The sequence below is a fragment of the Pyxicephalus adspersus genome, chromosome 3, assembly GCF_032062135.1.
Source record: "Pyxicephalus adspersus chromosome 3, UCB_Pads_2.0, whole genome shotgun sequence".
Lineage (NCBI taxonomy): Eukaryota > Metazoa > Chordata > Amphibia > Anura > Pyxicephalidae > Pyxicephalus > Pyxicephalus adspersus.
In genome coordinates, this window is record NC_092860.1 from 98,819,007 (window position 1) to 98,833,631 (window position 14,625).

At 37.6% G+C, this 14,625-nt stretch overlaps 1 protein-coding gene across 1 annotated transcript; it reads right to left on the minus strand.

The window, feature by feature from the left end:
• Positions 1–1,697: 1,697 nt before the first annotated feature.
• MFSD8 (major facilitator superfamily domain containing 8) lies at positions 1,698–13,885 on the minus strand. The gene is made up of 13 exons (XM_072405814.1): positions 13,758–13,885; positions 13,272–13,387; positions 11,083–11,165; positions 9,843–9,886; positions 8,200–8,440; positions 7,933–8,046; positions 7,708–7,852; positions 7,086–7,144; positions 5,878–5,983; positions 5,256–5,390; positions 4,819–4,922; positions 4,284–4,519; positions 1,698–3,929 (listed from the first exon to the last, which is right to left on the minus strand). Exons 2-13 carry the CDS (start codon positions 13,334–13,336, stop codon positions 3,729–3,731), a joined length of 1,533 nt encoding a protein of 510 aa, XP_072261915.1. The 5' UTR covers positions 13,337–13,387; positions 13,758–13,885; the 3' UTR covers positions 1,698–3,728.
• Positions 13,886–14,625: the final 740 nt, after the last annotated feature.

Below are 14,625 nucleotides of genomic sequence, written 5' to 3' on the forward strand. Positions count from 1 at the left end.
CCAATTATCCTAATCTCTGGGGGTGGGGGGTACCTTGAGCCACGGTGGCAGAATTGCTCTTATGGTACCACCAGTACAGCCTGTAGGAACAATTAGATTGAGACTAATATTTAGTGCCAAATAGTTATTTGAAAATAGGTACACTCATGGAATGCTTGGTCCACATATTTGGACAGGAAAATATTCATTTGAAGGTGTCTACAGTTAAAAAAAATTGCTTCAATAAAACAAGGACATTTTTAAAGTTTTAAATAATTTATTCAACAAAAATATAAACAGATGTAACACCGAACTGTGACAAAAAATAAATAAATCCTTTGCTCTGTAATTGGTATTGCCCCTTTTAGCAAAAATCACTTAATCAAATCATGGAGATGCAGAATTCACAGTTGACTGCAATCTGCACATACCAAAAAATGTCTACCACCATGCTGTATAGTAGTTGGAATACGAATTGTTTGGTATATAATGTGGCCTGTTTTTTTTGTCAGATCTCCAGACAACTGTATCCTTGTTTCATCAGTCTACAACTCATTTTTTTTGCTGGACCCAGCTTCACTGATGTAAATGTATCCTCTCCAGCCTTGGGGAACTATATTAAATCAGTTCTATAGTCTTATCTAAATGTTTAAGACCAAGCTGTATTCTTGCTCTAATGTTCTTGGACCACAAAGGTTTTTTTTTTTATCGCACGGGGTACATAGGTGAGATTGCATTCTGTAAATGCATACACTTTAAAACTAAGGGCCCTTTTTAATAAAACCTGGAGAACAGAATTGGCTCTACACAAACTATTTGACATATTTCTAAAGCTGTACCAGGTTTTGTTTCCTGATCCTGATAGAGGTACTTACTTAAATTGGTAAACAGAAATAAATTAAGTACTAATTACCCTTTTTCCAAATGCATATCGACACTTTTAAAAGGAAATGAGCAGCCTCCGACCCATTGCTACTTTCACAAGTGATAAATGCGAACTAGCGATAATAAAGTAGAAATTTGACAGATCACCACTTCCTATATAAATAATATCTGTGTATAAATAACACCATTTTTTTAGTGAACAGCCTATTCAACCTCTATTATTAAGCCTCCTTTTATTGCAAAAGTTACACATCCTGTGATTAGGTTGGGTGTTTATGGAGACTTTTAGTATTGATTAGATAGCTTTTGGGGAAGAATATGATAGGCTGACCAGTCCAGGGCAAATTAGCAATCATTTAGGTTACTTGTATCTTTCAGTAATAGCTAGGCATTCTATTCAGCTGATGCACAGCAGCCAGCTGTCTGCCACTGTCACTAATGACCCCATAAGGTTGTTATTGCAACACCCACAGCCAAATAAGCTCCTCCCCTGTGTGGTCACGTCCACGCCCACTGTTGCAGGTAAGCACAAATCGTTTTCTAGGAAAGAGCACTGGGAACTCTGGCACTACTACTTCTCTTTGTAGCCCATAGTAGTTAACATTTTTTACTGGTTTTTGTGTACTGGACATCATTTCATTACTGCTGAATGTGTAGTATGTACTGCAAGTCAAATGGACTTGGACCAGTGAGTCTTGGTACAGTGTTTTCTACAAAATGTAAAGACAGACATTTATTAAAGTGTTTCAAGTACAAACTGTTTGAGTTGCCATAGCATTTGTGTCAGATTTCTAAAGTGTGCTGGATAATCACAGAATTAAATTGGAGAACACTTTAGTACAAGATGATCTATATATTTATTAAAAGTACAAAGGACAAGCAGGTTGCTGGAAAATGAAATAAGTCAGTCATATACTGTACATAATTGTTGCTGGTAACACTTCAAAACACCTTAGTCAGCATTCACCTACAGAATATGGTTGTTTGTTTTGTTAATAGTAAAAGAGCTATACATTCTTAAACCTTTGTTCTCAACTTGCTGTACTGTTTGATCAATACAGCACAGCATGCCTGCATAGTTTTAATTACAATCATTGAAAATGACTACTGCGATTCCCCACCTGTAAAACAAATCCATCATTTGACATTGTGCTGCATTACTCTATGTATACATCTCCCATCTCATCCTCTATAGTGTTACATAGAAATACTCATCCTGTATGAGTACTCATCAACTACACTTTAAAAGACAAGGAATAATATAATATTATAATATAAAGAAATAATAATCTTTGTTTAAAGTATCACCTAGTAATTATAGTTTACTAGTATACTGCATAAGCATGGCACTTTTTATTTTGTACAGGTGTTCCATTGCAGAAAAATGTGTGCCATTCCATAAGGAGGTAGAAGCAGATGAGGTTCCAAACCATGAAATACTAACTTTGAAAAAATGAAGATTTTTGAAGCCCATATAGTGTGACAGAGTCTGCAGCCCTGGAAAAGACTGTACAAAAAAGGAAATCCCAGAAATGGGAAATCATTTAGATTTCAAATGGCTCCTAAATGCATGATTATTAAATTAATTTATTGTCTATAATAATGGTAATACTTTAGCAGCTTCCCAATCCAGGCATTGTATAGGGGGAGTACTGTAGGTTCTCCTAGACAATGCTCCATGCCAAGTAAATCTATGGATCAGACTGACCATCTCTATTCACACAACTAATCAGAGTGGTTCCCTTTAGCTATGCCTCTCATTAGTTCTGTATCCGTAATATAAAATGATGGCATTCAAAAAGTATTTAAATAATATATATAATATATCTATGCTTTTATACATCTGTGTTGTTTTTGTCCTTTAAAAATAAAAAACTGTAATTTACTAAAACAGTGTACTAAATAAAAGATTTATACATACTTCATAAACATTAAAAACATTATACGAGTAGAAGTAAGAAAATTAGTAATAGGGTTATAGTCAAGTTATCCAAATCCAGCGGATGCTTCCAGATTTGGTCTAGGCATTCAAGCTTCAGGACACAAAGGAGTCAAGCCCCTTAACACAAATAAATAATGCTTCACTAAAAAGGGGTGGAAGCTAAGGCAGCTGTAACAGCAGCCAAGAGATTTTATTTTTTCCTAAAGCCCTGTAAAAGAAAAAAAATCAGTTATATAATTGTGTTGAATTATATACCTTGGCTACGTTTATAGACAATTCCCCCACAGCCTTTAAACGCTTATTGGCGAAATTTCTATTCATTTTAACATGCTAGTACACATTAGAATGTTTTTGTGGTTGCCACTATTCTAAATACAAACCGTGCAATAATTCCGCAAAGTAGCAAACAAATCTCATGGAAACAATGTATAGGTCCTTCTAGGACTACAGTAAGCATATTCTCCTATAGAAAACATGTCCATTCTATAAAGGCAAGTCAAAGACTAGAGGAAATATACCCCCAAAGTACATACACCAATAATGTCTTCTTCTGTGGGGTCCACCCAGTCACACATTTAATTCTAAAGCCCCTGAGAACAACCTGGGTTGAGTCACCATCCTACCTAATATTTTCTTTTTACCTCCATTAAATGTATCCTTTCTGCATTGCCAGCCTCAAAAGGTGCTCACCCCCATTGTACCTTTTTGCACAATAAGAGAAAATGCATCAGCAGTTTTAGGCAAGTCCTTGGTTAAGAAACTCACAACTTGTTCTTTTTTTCTGTAAAGCCAGCTTTGCAGATGTCATGATTTTACCGAAAGTCTGTTTCCTGTTTTCAGATGAACCGCTTTAAGAAAATGATTTTGAATCCAGTGTAGTGTTAATGTTACCATGTCTTCATTGCTGACATGCTAATTAGTGCTATATTTTCCTGTACCGAACAGAAAAAGGAATCAGCCTTTTGTAAACTGCTGCTAGGTGTACCAGAGATATTGCCACTATTCCACAAATAAGACCAAAGGTCCATCGAGGTCCCAGATGTGTGTATGACTCACTGACAAAAACTGGTCCTAAGGTCCGAGCTGCACTGCCTGCTGCAGTCAACCAGCCCATATATACCCCCTAAAGAACAAAAAGACAAAGTAAGTTTTGTTAAATTTATACTACAGCTTCCAGCAGTATGTGAGCATATATTTCAGAAAGGAGGATTTTATGAAACAGAATAAAATGTTTTTAAAAAGAAAAACTTTATGTACTTAATTTTGTAAATAGTGCCTAAAGTTAAAAAGTTAACTTTTAAGTGCCTTAAATAAAATAAATATTAAAAAAAGAACAAATCAAGCAATTTATTTTATTGTTGATAATGATATAAATCTCCACCCAAGGCATGGAACATGTACAGGGGAATGAAAGCCTTGCAATTATTTCTGCTACATATTCAGAAAATACATACATTTAGAGCTTTTATTGACTTACCTGTGGTTTAGGGCCAATAATTTTTGAGTACAAGGTGTAACTCATCACATTACAGACTGGATAGCCAAGGCCAATCAAAATATCAGATGTAAGATACTGTGCAAGGTGGATGACAGGTGTGTAAAAGCACCAGGACTGAGCTGCAGGACATCCCGTTGGCTCTGTAGTGTGATTGCTGGATGTCATAAAATGTGAACTCCAGGAGCTTGAGTTATGGATAGTTGTGTTCTCAATATCTGCAGAAGGCAGAACAGTACTGATAATCAAAACTCTCTAGTTCAAGGTAATAAAGATTGTTAGGTTGAAACAAGAGAATCTTTGTAAGAAAATATAAGGTATTTGGATAAATCTAAAAAGTCCATCATTGCTAACTGTTCTTTATAATGCTGTGTTATATCACCTGAAGTTTGACTTTTTGCTGAATAATGTGCCCAGACTATTACAGGAGCCTTTGTAAAAATACATTATGGTATGTAAATTCTAGAAGTATTGCTATGGAACTTTTTAAAGATAGAATAATGCCAGGTATACTAACCTGCCCACTGTATTTTTGGGTACTGGTTTCCCCAAGGCAACAAGATAAAGAACCCTGCCCAAATGGTAGCCAGTCCCCCGAGAAGTAGAACACGCTCTCCTGTCCTGTAACAAAAAGAAGAAAAAGAATGATTGAAATATACCACTGTTAATGATGACCCATAGATATTAAGATTTGTCACCAGATATACCACAGAACACAAAGAGTGACCAGAAATTAAAGGAATAAAACAATGTTCACAATACGTCTTATTTATATAGAAGTTGAAAATGTAAATGTATGTGAAAATCTGTAGCCGTTTTCAAAGATGTCGCCCAGTAGGCTAATGTTTTCATTCAGACTGATAATATTTTATGGACAGCAGTCATCTGAGCTGGTCTTTGTGAATATTTCAAGCCAAATAGCAAAACATAAGTTTAAAATATCACTTTACTTACTTTTTAGAAAGTATTTTAACCGTAATGAATACAAACACCGACTCCACACCAATAGCAGCCAATATAACTCCATTATAAAACACCGCTCGTGTTCTGCTCCATGCATACATGTCCATTGTTAGGGGGGTTGCAATTCTGGGAAAATAGAAGAAGGAATGTCTTACAATATAAAAAAAAGGTTACGATGTATGTTACATGATACACAAAACATATTCTTTCTATATTGTTTAGACAGGAATTGTAGTAACATGGATAGGATGTTATGTCTCTCCTGAACTAGAATATAGTCCAGTGTCAATTTTCAAGTTTGCAAGTCTCCTGAAAGCAAAAAGTAAGGGGCTGGTTAATACCAGAGAGCAGATATTGATATGTGAACTCTGCCATACTATGGCTGCATTTCTTGACCCATTTCTTGATTTAGTATCATATCATTACTAAGTACTAGACATTTCAGACACAATAAAAATTACCAGCGTAAAGATCCATCAGATATTGCCATATAAGTAATTCTTAATTTAGCTTGGCTTCTGCTGTCAGGATATGTAGGTTTCACCCAGAGACACATAAATTGAACCAATTTTTAACATATTCATATTATAATGATGGAAAAAAGCATACTTACGTTTCAAAAATTGCAAATACAAACAAAGTGACAAAGAACAGAACATTTGATGAGACCACTGCCACTTGATCAACAGCTTCTTCATTCTGTGACTGTGAATCGAGTGCTGAAAAAAAATAAAAAAAGTACAATAAACTCAATCCAGCCATTTGTGTCGTCATTAAATTGAGAAATACTTGCAGAGTTTAAAACTGAATTTAAACAGTTTATAGTTTGTCTTTCAGGGTTCCAACCGCCATCTCTCCAGCTTAAATGTGCTAATACCATGTTTTAATAAAACGTTTCTGTTCTCATTATATATATATATCTTATTTTAGGCATGTATTTTTTATGTGCAATGCAAGAAGATAATGGCTGACAGGAGGGACCAGTAAAGAGCTGTGCACAGCTTTTTAAAAAAACATTACTGCACCCTTTGTAGTCATGAACCACACAGTACATGATATGTTTCCTTAGGAATCTAAAGATTTCCTGCTTATAAAACCCCAGTTTGAAAACATTAAAAATAAAGGGCTGAATGGCATAGAAATCAAAAAAAAACACACTTACCCAATAAATTAATGTAATACTTTGGAAAATTATCTATAATACAATACATTTCCTTAGTAACGGAACAAGTGGACACTAACTTTCACAGTAATTTTTTCTAGCAAAGTTTAATATTACTTGAACATATTGAGTAAAAGCTTATCCACTTCACTTTGGTCATCCCTTCTTCTTTTTCAGAGCACTTTGACTCTAACAAATCTGCTACACTTGGGTTAAGGCAGTCACATTCACATTTATTAGCAATGCTGCTGTATGGAGCGTCTGTTATTAGGCTTTTACTTGCATTAGAACTTTTTCGATACAAATCAATGGGAAAGCAAAAGGAGGTCAACTGTAACTTTTGTCAAAGTCAATTTGCCCAGCGATAAAAACTCCAAAGCCTGTCAACACAGCACTTAGTGATTTCACAATGGGTCACTTTAATGCACCTTAGTATATGTAAAATTACCAATTTGTAGATTGACTAGCTGCATAGCAATGAATTGAAGTGGGACTTGTTTATACAGCTAGAGTTTAAAGGTCTGCTTCTTCATATTTATGTACTTTTCTCTTGGCTATCAAAGTGTGTGAGGATTGTGAAATAAAGCAACAAAATATTTTTGATGAGAAGAGGAAGCAAAGTATGTATAAGTATGTGTGAAAACTTATACATGTATTACCTTCAGGTTCATAATTTATATTTCCTATATCCCTTCCCAGATCATCCACTCGATGTTCTCTGTGGGAAAAAAAAAACAATTCATAGCAATTTGGGGAATGACATAGCCAGTTCAGAAAGTTTACAGTTTAAATGAGGTGTGACATATACACACATACATAATGGGCTTGATATATTAAAGCTCTCCAAGGCTGGAGAGGATACACTTTCATAAGTGAAGCTGGGTGATCCAGCAAACGACTTTGAAGAATTCCAGTACAGGTTTGCTGGATCACCCAGCTTTACTGATGCAAGTGTATTCCCTCCAGCCTTGGAGAGCTTTAATAAATCAGGTCCATTGAGTGCATATATATATGTGTATGACAATATTTTCAATAAAGGCTTGAAATGGCACCATCACTCTTTAATTTTGATGTTACTTTGATGTAAATGCTAAATGTGAACGACAGCCTCACATCACTGCAGGTATGAAAACAGCTAATCATTTGCTCCTTGTTGAATATTTCACCTAATTAATATTGTTTGTATTTAGGTAACAACTAAATTATTTTAAGGGAAAATAAATAATTCTTATTCTCTAAGTGCAGTACCTATCAATTAAAAATAGGAGAATAACTTATTACCTAAATATAACAAAGATCAGTACGATGTTCACAATGCCAAGGAATGCACCCATAAGCGATGGCGTAGTATACATGTTCAGCTGGAGGTCAATAGCAGTGAAGGTCACACCCTTTTCTCCAATCAGAGTGAAGGCAGCCTGGAATGCTAGCAGAGAAAATGTCTATAAATTTATTTTTTCGAAATGAAAGTCCACAACCCCATGTCACCACCAATAACCTACCTACCAGGGCCCAAGATAAATCCTAGAGCTTGGAAAGCACTTATGTTTGCCATTGCACTTGTCCGTTCTGAAATGGAAGTCGCACCAGCAACATACGATCTAACAACAGCAACATTGCCTAGGGTTTAAACACAGTTTCAGATGATATTAATTTATTGTCATGGAAGTGAATAATAGATGAATTCAGGGACATAATTTTGTTCCATGGCTGTATATTTCAACACACAATGTCTCTGCAACATAACAATTTAATATTTTTGTAGGAACACACCTGATCCGAAGCCAACCAGAGCACGGGCGGCAAGCATGTAATACTTATTGTGACTGGCAGGAACATGTACATAGGCATAGAGACAGCTGGCTGCCACCAGTATGGAGATGGAGACAACTAGAGGTTCTCTTCTTGGCCTGTGATTAGACCATAAACCAAAAAGGGGGGAGGCAATCATCTGACCCAAACTGTATGAAGCTATAACCCAGCCAAGGAAACTTGCATTAGCACCCGGGTCGATCTGTGAGGTGAAAAATAAGGAACAGAGAATCAGAATTATGAGCCTTACAGTAGTTTTTCCCTGCTATTCAGAACATTACTAAACTGCATGCTACTCAACAGTACACAAACTAGAAACTACTACAATAATAGTAATTGTGACAACTTTTAGCACCGATTACTTGTAAAAAAACATCAAACAACATCATCATACAGACATCCAGGTTTACAGTATATTTCTAAAAAGCAATGGAAGGTCTGTGTGTTGCCCACTGCAGCCATCAGGTATGGAAGAAAGACAGTTGCAGTGTGATTGGGTAATACTAGTGGGTAGCAAGGTGGCTCAGTGGTTAACACTTTGGCCATTGCAGCGCTGGGTCCCAGGTTTGAATCTTTACCGGGACTATCTGCATGGAGTTTGCAGGTTCTCCCCATGTTTGCGTAGGTTTCCTCCCACATTCCAAAAATGTGCATTAGATTATTTGGCTTTCCCCCCAAAAACAGACCTTAGACTGTATCACTGACTATGGTAGGAACATTAGATTGTGAACCCCTTTGAGGGTCAGCTAGTGACATAACTATGGACTTTGTACAGCGCTGCATAATATGCTATATTATCGGTGCTATATAAATACTGTGTAATAATAATAGGACAAAAACTTTTCCTTCCTTTATCCTTTCTCTATCAGCCTAGAGTTATCCTCAGGCAATTTTAGGGGCCAGTTTTGCAGCCACTCGGAAATCACACACACAGTTTTTTTTTTAATTACCCCAAAATGCCCCTAACATCCTGATTGCTTCCTAGCAACCACACACAGTCCCCATCGTCCCGTCCACGGCCTAGCAACCACTCACTTGCATACCCACCATAGTGTCAGTAGGAGCCAGCAATTAGTTAACAGGCTTCAATGGGCCAATGGGACAATAACAACACAAGTAGACCATGCTGCTAAGATTATACATAAGCCCAAACACAAAAATCAGAAGATCATTTAAAACAAACCTATGATCAACAGTCATTCATGGTTATGCGTTTGGGAAAAACAAAGCACAAGTTACATCAGTGTTTCCCAACCAGGGTTCCTCCAACGGTTGCTAGGGGGTCAGTTTATGACTCTCAGGTCAGTTTAACGGACACCAATGATCTTTTTTTTGGTGAATTGTACAGGCGAGATTCTTCCCACTGACCACAACACTAATGTACTATGAGCTTTGGATATAGCAATTGTAGCAGGGTTTCCTGAAATGACCTTATTTTAAAGGTTCCTCTATGTTTAAAAGGTTGAGAACGGGTGATCTACACAGTACCCTTACGGACCCCTTTCCCCACAAAGTTTAAATTTTATTAGAATGTCTTCATTAATACATAATTTATCAGAACAAACAGGGAATCAATTGTAAAAAAAACAAACAACATAACTAACTTTTTGAAGATATGGCCAAATTGAAGTCACCACGATTGAAAACCCTAAAAGAAAAGCATGACTTTAGTATATGTGGTTAAAAGGTAAAATGTTTACATATACATTCATATCCATATCGTAAAATGACATTTTATAGTGCAAGATGGATCTGCACATATGTGAAGGACACCAATGATAAACATACTTGTAAAAAGTCCACTTCTCATGGCTGCCTCTGCTAAAGGGGGACGCACAATGGTGGCCAGACAGTACTACCTGGGTGTACATTCTGCTGTGTCTAGAACCAGTCTGACCTCCTAACAAGCACTCCTAATACAGCATCCAATATGCTATAAAAGATGTAATACTTTATAGTCTAATTACCCTACAGCACTGCCTACTACAAGCCGGCTATAGTATGGTTATAGGACACGTACACTAAAGTTGCAATCAGACTCCACATTCACTTGAGTTATATAACTGATTGCAATATTTGGAAGTTGTGTACATGGCCCATTTATTTCTACTGTGGACGGTACCTTTGCGATGTGTTGACCAAGTCATAAGTGGCAAGTGGTGTTTAAAAAAAAAAAAGCTGATCTCCACTATTTTATAGTGGGGGTCACAGCTGGCAGTCCCTATAGGTCATAAAATCTGGAAAACTAGTCTACTGCCACTTTATAAATATGCTGACCGTAGTGGAGCTGCTAGTAAAACATGAAACTGTCAGGTAATTCATGAAAGATACGATCATGACACCTGATTGACAATTTTATAAATGGGACGATTACAACTTTTTAGATGATCAGGGGAATCCCCTTTATATAAATGTGACAAGAACAGGCTGGTAACACAGCAAATTGTACAGCTGAACTAGAAAAGATTGGGGTTGTCTTCCCAAATATGAAGTGTGTATCAGATGTATGTAATCACAATTCTGCTCATGTTTATGATTCAATATGGTGATCCTGTCACAGGTAAACCTGTTCATATACATGATGTACTTTACCAGTATGTACTGTAAAGAATGTAAAACATCATTGCCATGAAACCCGGAGCGCTGCAGGCTGATTTCTTACTTATTCTGTTTAGTTTACAAACAAGATCACATGGTAGATCTCATGTGTTCAGCAAGATATGTTAATTGTCTCTGTAGCACTCAGTGTTGTGTTGTTTTTACAAACATACAAAAGCAGCATGACACTGTCTGACATTTACATTCCTAGGTTTATTAAGTCTTACTTAGCAGATCAATACTTGCCTACACTGCTGAGAAACATGGTAAGGTACATAACCCGGATGGACCACCATCTGCTCTTGTGCTGATCCTGAGTTTCAACGACTCTAAAGCCAACATAAAATAATTTTATTTGAAATATTACCTAATGAAGTATAGGACAGATCTTATGGAAGAAAAACAAGAAGTTCAGACAAACAGGGAAATACATATATACTTACCGTTTTACCTGCTAAAGTATTTTTTATTTTGCCCAGACTATATGTGATAGTCAAAAAGTCATTAAATTATTTGGCACACATAAATAAAACTGTATTTGATTATATATATATATATATATATATATATATATACACACACACACACACACACACACACACACATTTTGTACGTTTGCCCTCTGACAAAGAAATGACCAGTCTATAATTGTAATGATAGGTTTATTGTAGCTGTGACAGACAGAATAACAACAAAAGAACACTCAAAAACTCAGTGCTCAAATGTCAGAGCTTGATGAACATTGTAATGAGTGAAATAAGTATTTGATCCCCTATCAACCAGCAAGATTTCCGGGCTCCCAGGTGTCTTCACTGTATGCAGGTAACAAGCTGAGACTAGGATCACCCTCTGTAAGGAAGTGCTCCTAATCCAAACTTGTTACAGTGCCTGTAAGATTGTAGACCAACACAAGGCTGGACTGGGCTACAAGGCTATCGCCAACCAGCTTGATGAGAAGGTGACAACAGTTGGCGCAATAATCCGCATGCAAGATCTCCCCTCGTGGAGTCGCAATGATCATGAGAACAGTGATGAAGCAGCCCAGAACTACACGGGGGGGGGGGGACTTGTCAATGATCTAAGGGCAGCTGGGACCATAGTCACCAAAAAAACAATTGGTAAAACACAGTGCCGTGAAGGCCTGAAACAGCCCAGAACTGGGGGGGGGGGGGGGGACTTGTCAATGATCTAAGGGCACCTGGGACCATAGTCACCAAAAAAACAATTGGTAAAACACAGTGCCGTGAAGGCCTGAAATCTTGCAGAGCCCGCAAGGTCCCCCTGCTCAAGACAGCACATGTACAGGCCCGTCTGCAGTTTGCCAATGAACATCTGAATGATCCAGAGAACTCAGTGAAAGTGTTGTGGTCAACTGAGACCAAAATTGAGCTCTTTGGCATCAACACAACTCGCCATGTTTGGAGGAGGAGTAATGCTGCCTATGACACCAAGGAAACCATCCCCACTGTCAAACATGGAGATGGACACATTATGCTTTGGGGGTGTTTTTCTGCTAAGGGGACAGGACACCTTCACCGCATTGAAGGGACAATGGACGGGGCCATGTACAGTCAAATCTTGGCCAGGGCATTGAACATGGGTCGTGGATGGCTATTCCAGCATGACAATACCCCAAAACACACGACCAAGGCAGCAAAGGAGTGGCTCAAGAAGAAGCACATGAAAGGAACATCTTGCAACCAAGACAAATTCTGCAGTTGTTTCTTTTTGCATATCAAAGCACAGCTTGCTCCATAAGCTAATGAATGTCTGGGCTCCATAAAGTTTTATTTTTTTTGCTTTGTTTGTGATTAACTCAGTGAGGATTTTATACAGTAACTGACACCACGCTGCCTAATAAAATGTAGAGACAAACATCTGTCCTAATTACATTAATTAAAATAATATACCTGTTCCGACTTACATACAAATTCAACTTAAGAACAAACCTACAGTCCCTATCTTGTATGTAACCCGGGAACTACCTATACATTCCTTCCTCCTGTTGTTCTAAAAAATACATGTTCATTTAGTCCCCATAAAAATCTGATATTCTTTGCAGAGAATTGCATCTTTCATGACCCCCCACAAACCCAATACACGTGCAAGAAATCATGGGGCATATAGTTTTCCTATGGTTAAGCAAACATTTAGGCAGCTATGCTGCCCTCTAGTGTTCAGCTAGAATCCTATACAGACCGATTGCCAAAACCAAAACAATTTTTGATAAAAATACATATTACTTATATATGATTGTGTTATTTTTAGTTTTTCAATAATTTTTAATGTGAGAACTGTGACTTTAGATCTTCTTTAGTGACCATAGGTCATCTTTAGGAAATGTTATGTTATAAACCATATTCATAAATTTCTGCTACATGGTAATGACTAAACACACTGTTCATTTTCTTTTGATAAAAATCCTGCTACATTACCTTTGGTCTGATGCTGATGATCGCAGAAGAGGCGAGCGCTCATCATCTTCAATCTCTGAAGCCATGATGTCTATCAGTAATCAGTATACAGAAGAAAGCTGCAGAAATCTTGAGGGCTGATAAAACAAAAATGGTGTCACGGGCCAGTAATGGCACAGGGCAGTATAGACTGACAGCGCCGCCCTACAGGCCAGGCATGGAGTAGAGCTAACATGATCACTGACAGGTCAGATTGTCACTGAACACCACAAATACAATCATGACACTTTTAAGGATTGCAATATGAACAATATTTGTCATGCATATTAAAATATTATCTGTTATTTTACGAATACTACATCAACTTGTAGAAAGATTTTGTTTTTCTGGTGATCATCCTTTTAAAATAATAAAATACTATTTAGATAATATGTATGTACACACATTCAATAAAGTGACTATCGGATAAAACTAAAAGACAATATTGGTAAGGGGAGGATCACTTACCTCCCGCAGGTAGCCCGTGCTACATTACCAGCAGATTCCCTGAGCTTCAAAATGTGGGGCAAAGTACTGTCTCACGTGACCCAGCCCCTTTCTTCCGCCAGGAGTCGCCATATTACTTGTGGGCAAAATTTGTTTCTCTAAACTGAGAGACTTTTCATTCGTGCTAGCAACTAAACAAATGCAAAAGTTAAATAAACTTTTACTTCTCCACATTCACACAGCTTTGTAACTTAGCACAGAAAGTCGGTTTCCGCCATTTTGTCGTAGTCAAAACAAGCTTTTGTAGACTGATTGTGTAGATTGATACTCTTTATACAAAATATGTAAACAAGTATTTTTGTATTACTTGTTGCAAACAAGCTTGCAGCTCCGTGAATATCCTAGTAAGGCAGTAGCAATGTCTGCCATTTTCCATGCAGTCAGTTTTATTCCCTATATATTTAGCTGGCAGGAGAACCTGCGCTGAGTGACGTCATGGCCCCGCCCACTATCTTCTCGCTCCTGGGCTGCGTTCCATACAGCGGCATTGAAGCAGAGGCGCCTCCTGGTGGTTCAGCGGCTGATGTCCGCCCGACCTGCCCTTCATGTCTCCCTGTGAGTAGCAGCATGGTCCCCTAGGTGTATGGGGGGAGGGATGGGGCTGTGTCCCCTCGGAGACTCTGTATGGGGGTCATGGCATTGATATGACCTCCTATGGGCAGCTCCTCACACTTCTGTATTGGCTTCTATCTGCCAAGCTGACATTTGTGTACAATATTCATCTTTCTGAGCCTTGTACAGGCGAGGCCTGTCATTGTATATAGCACTGCAGTCATTTTGCTGCACAAAACTCTAATGAGATTTGGTAACATATAAACTCATTCTTTAG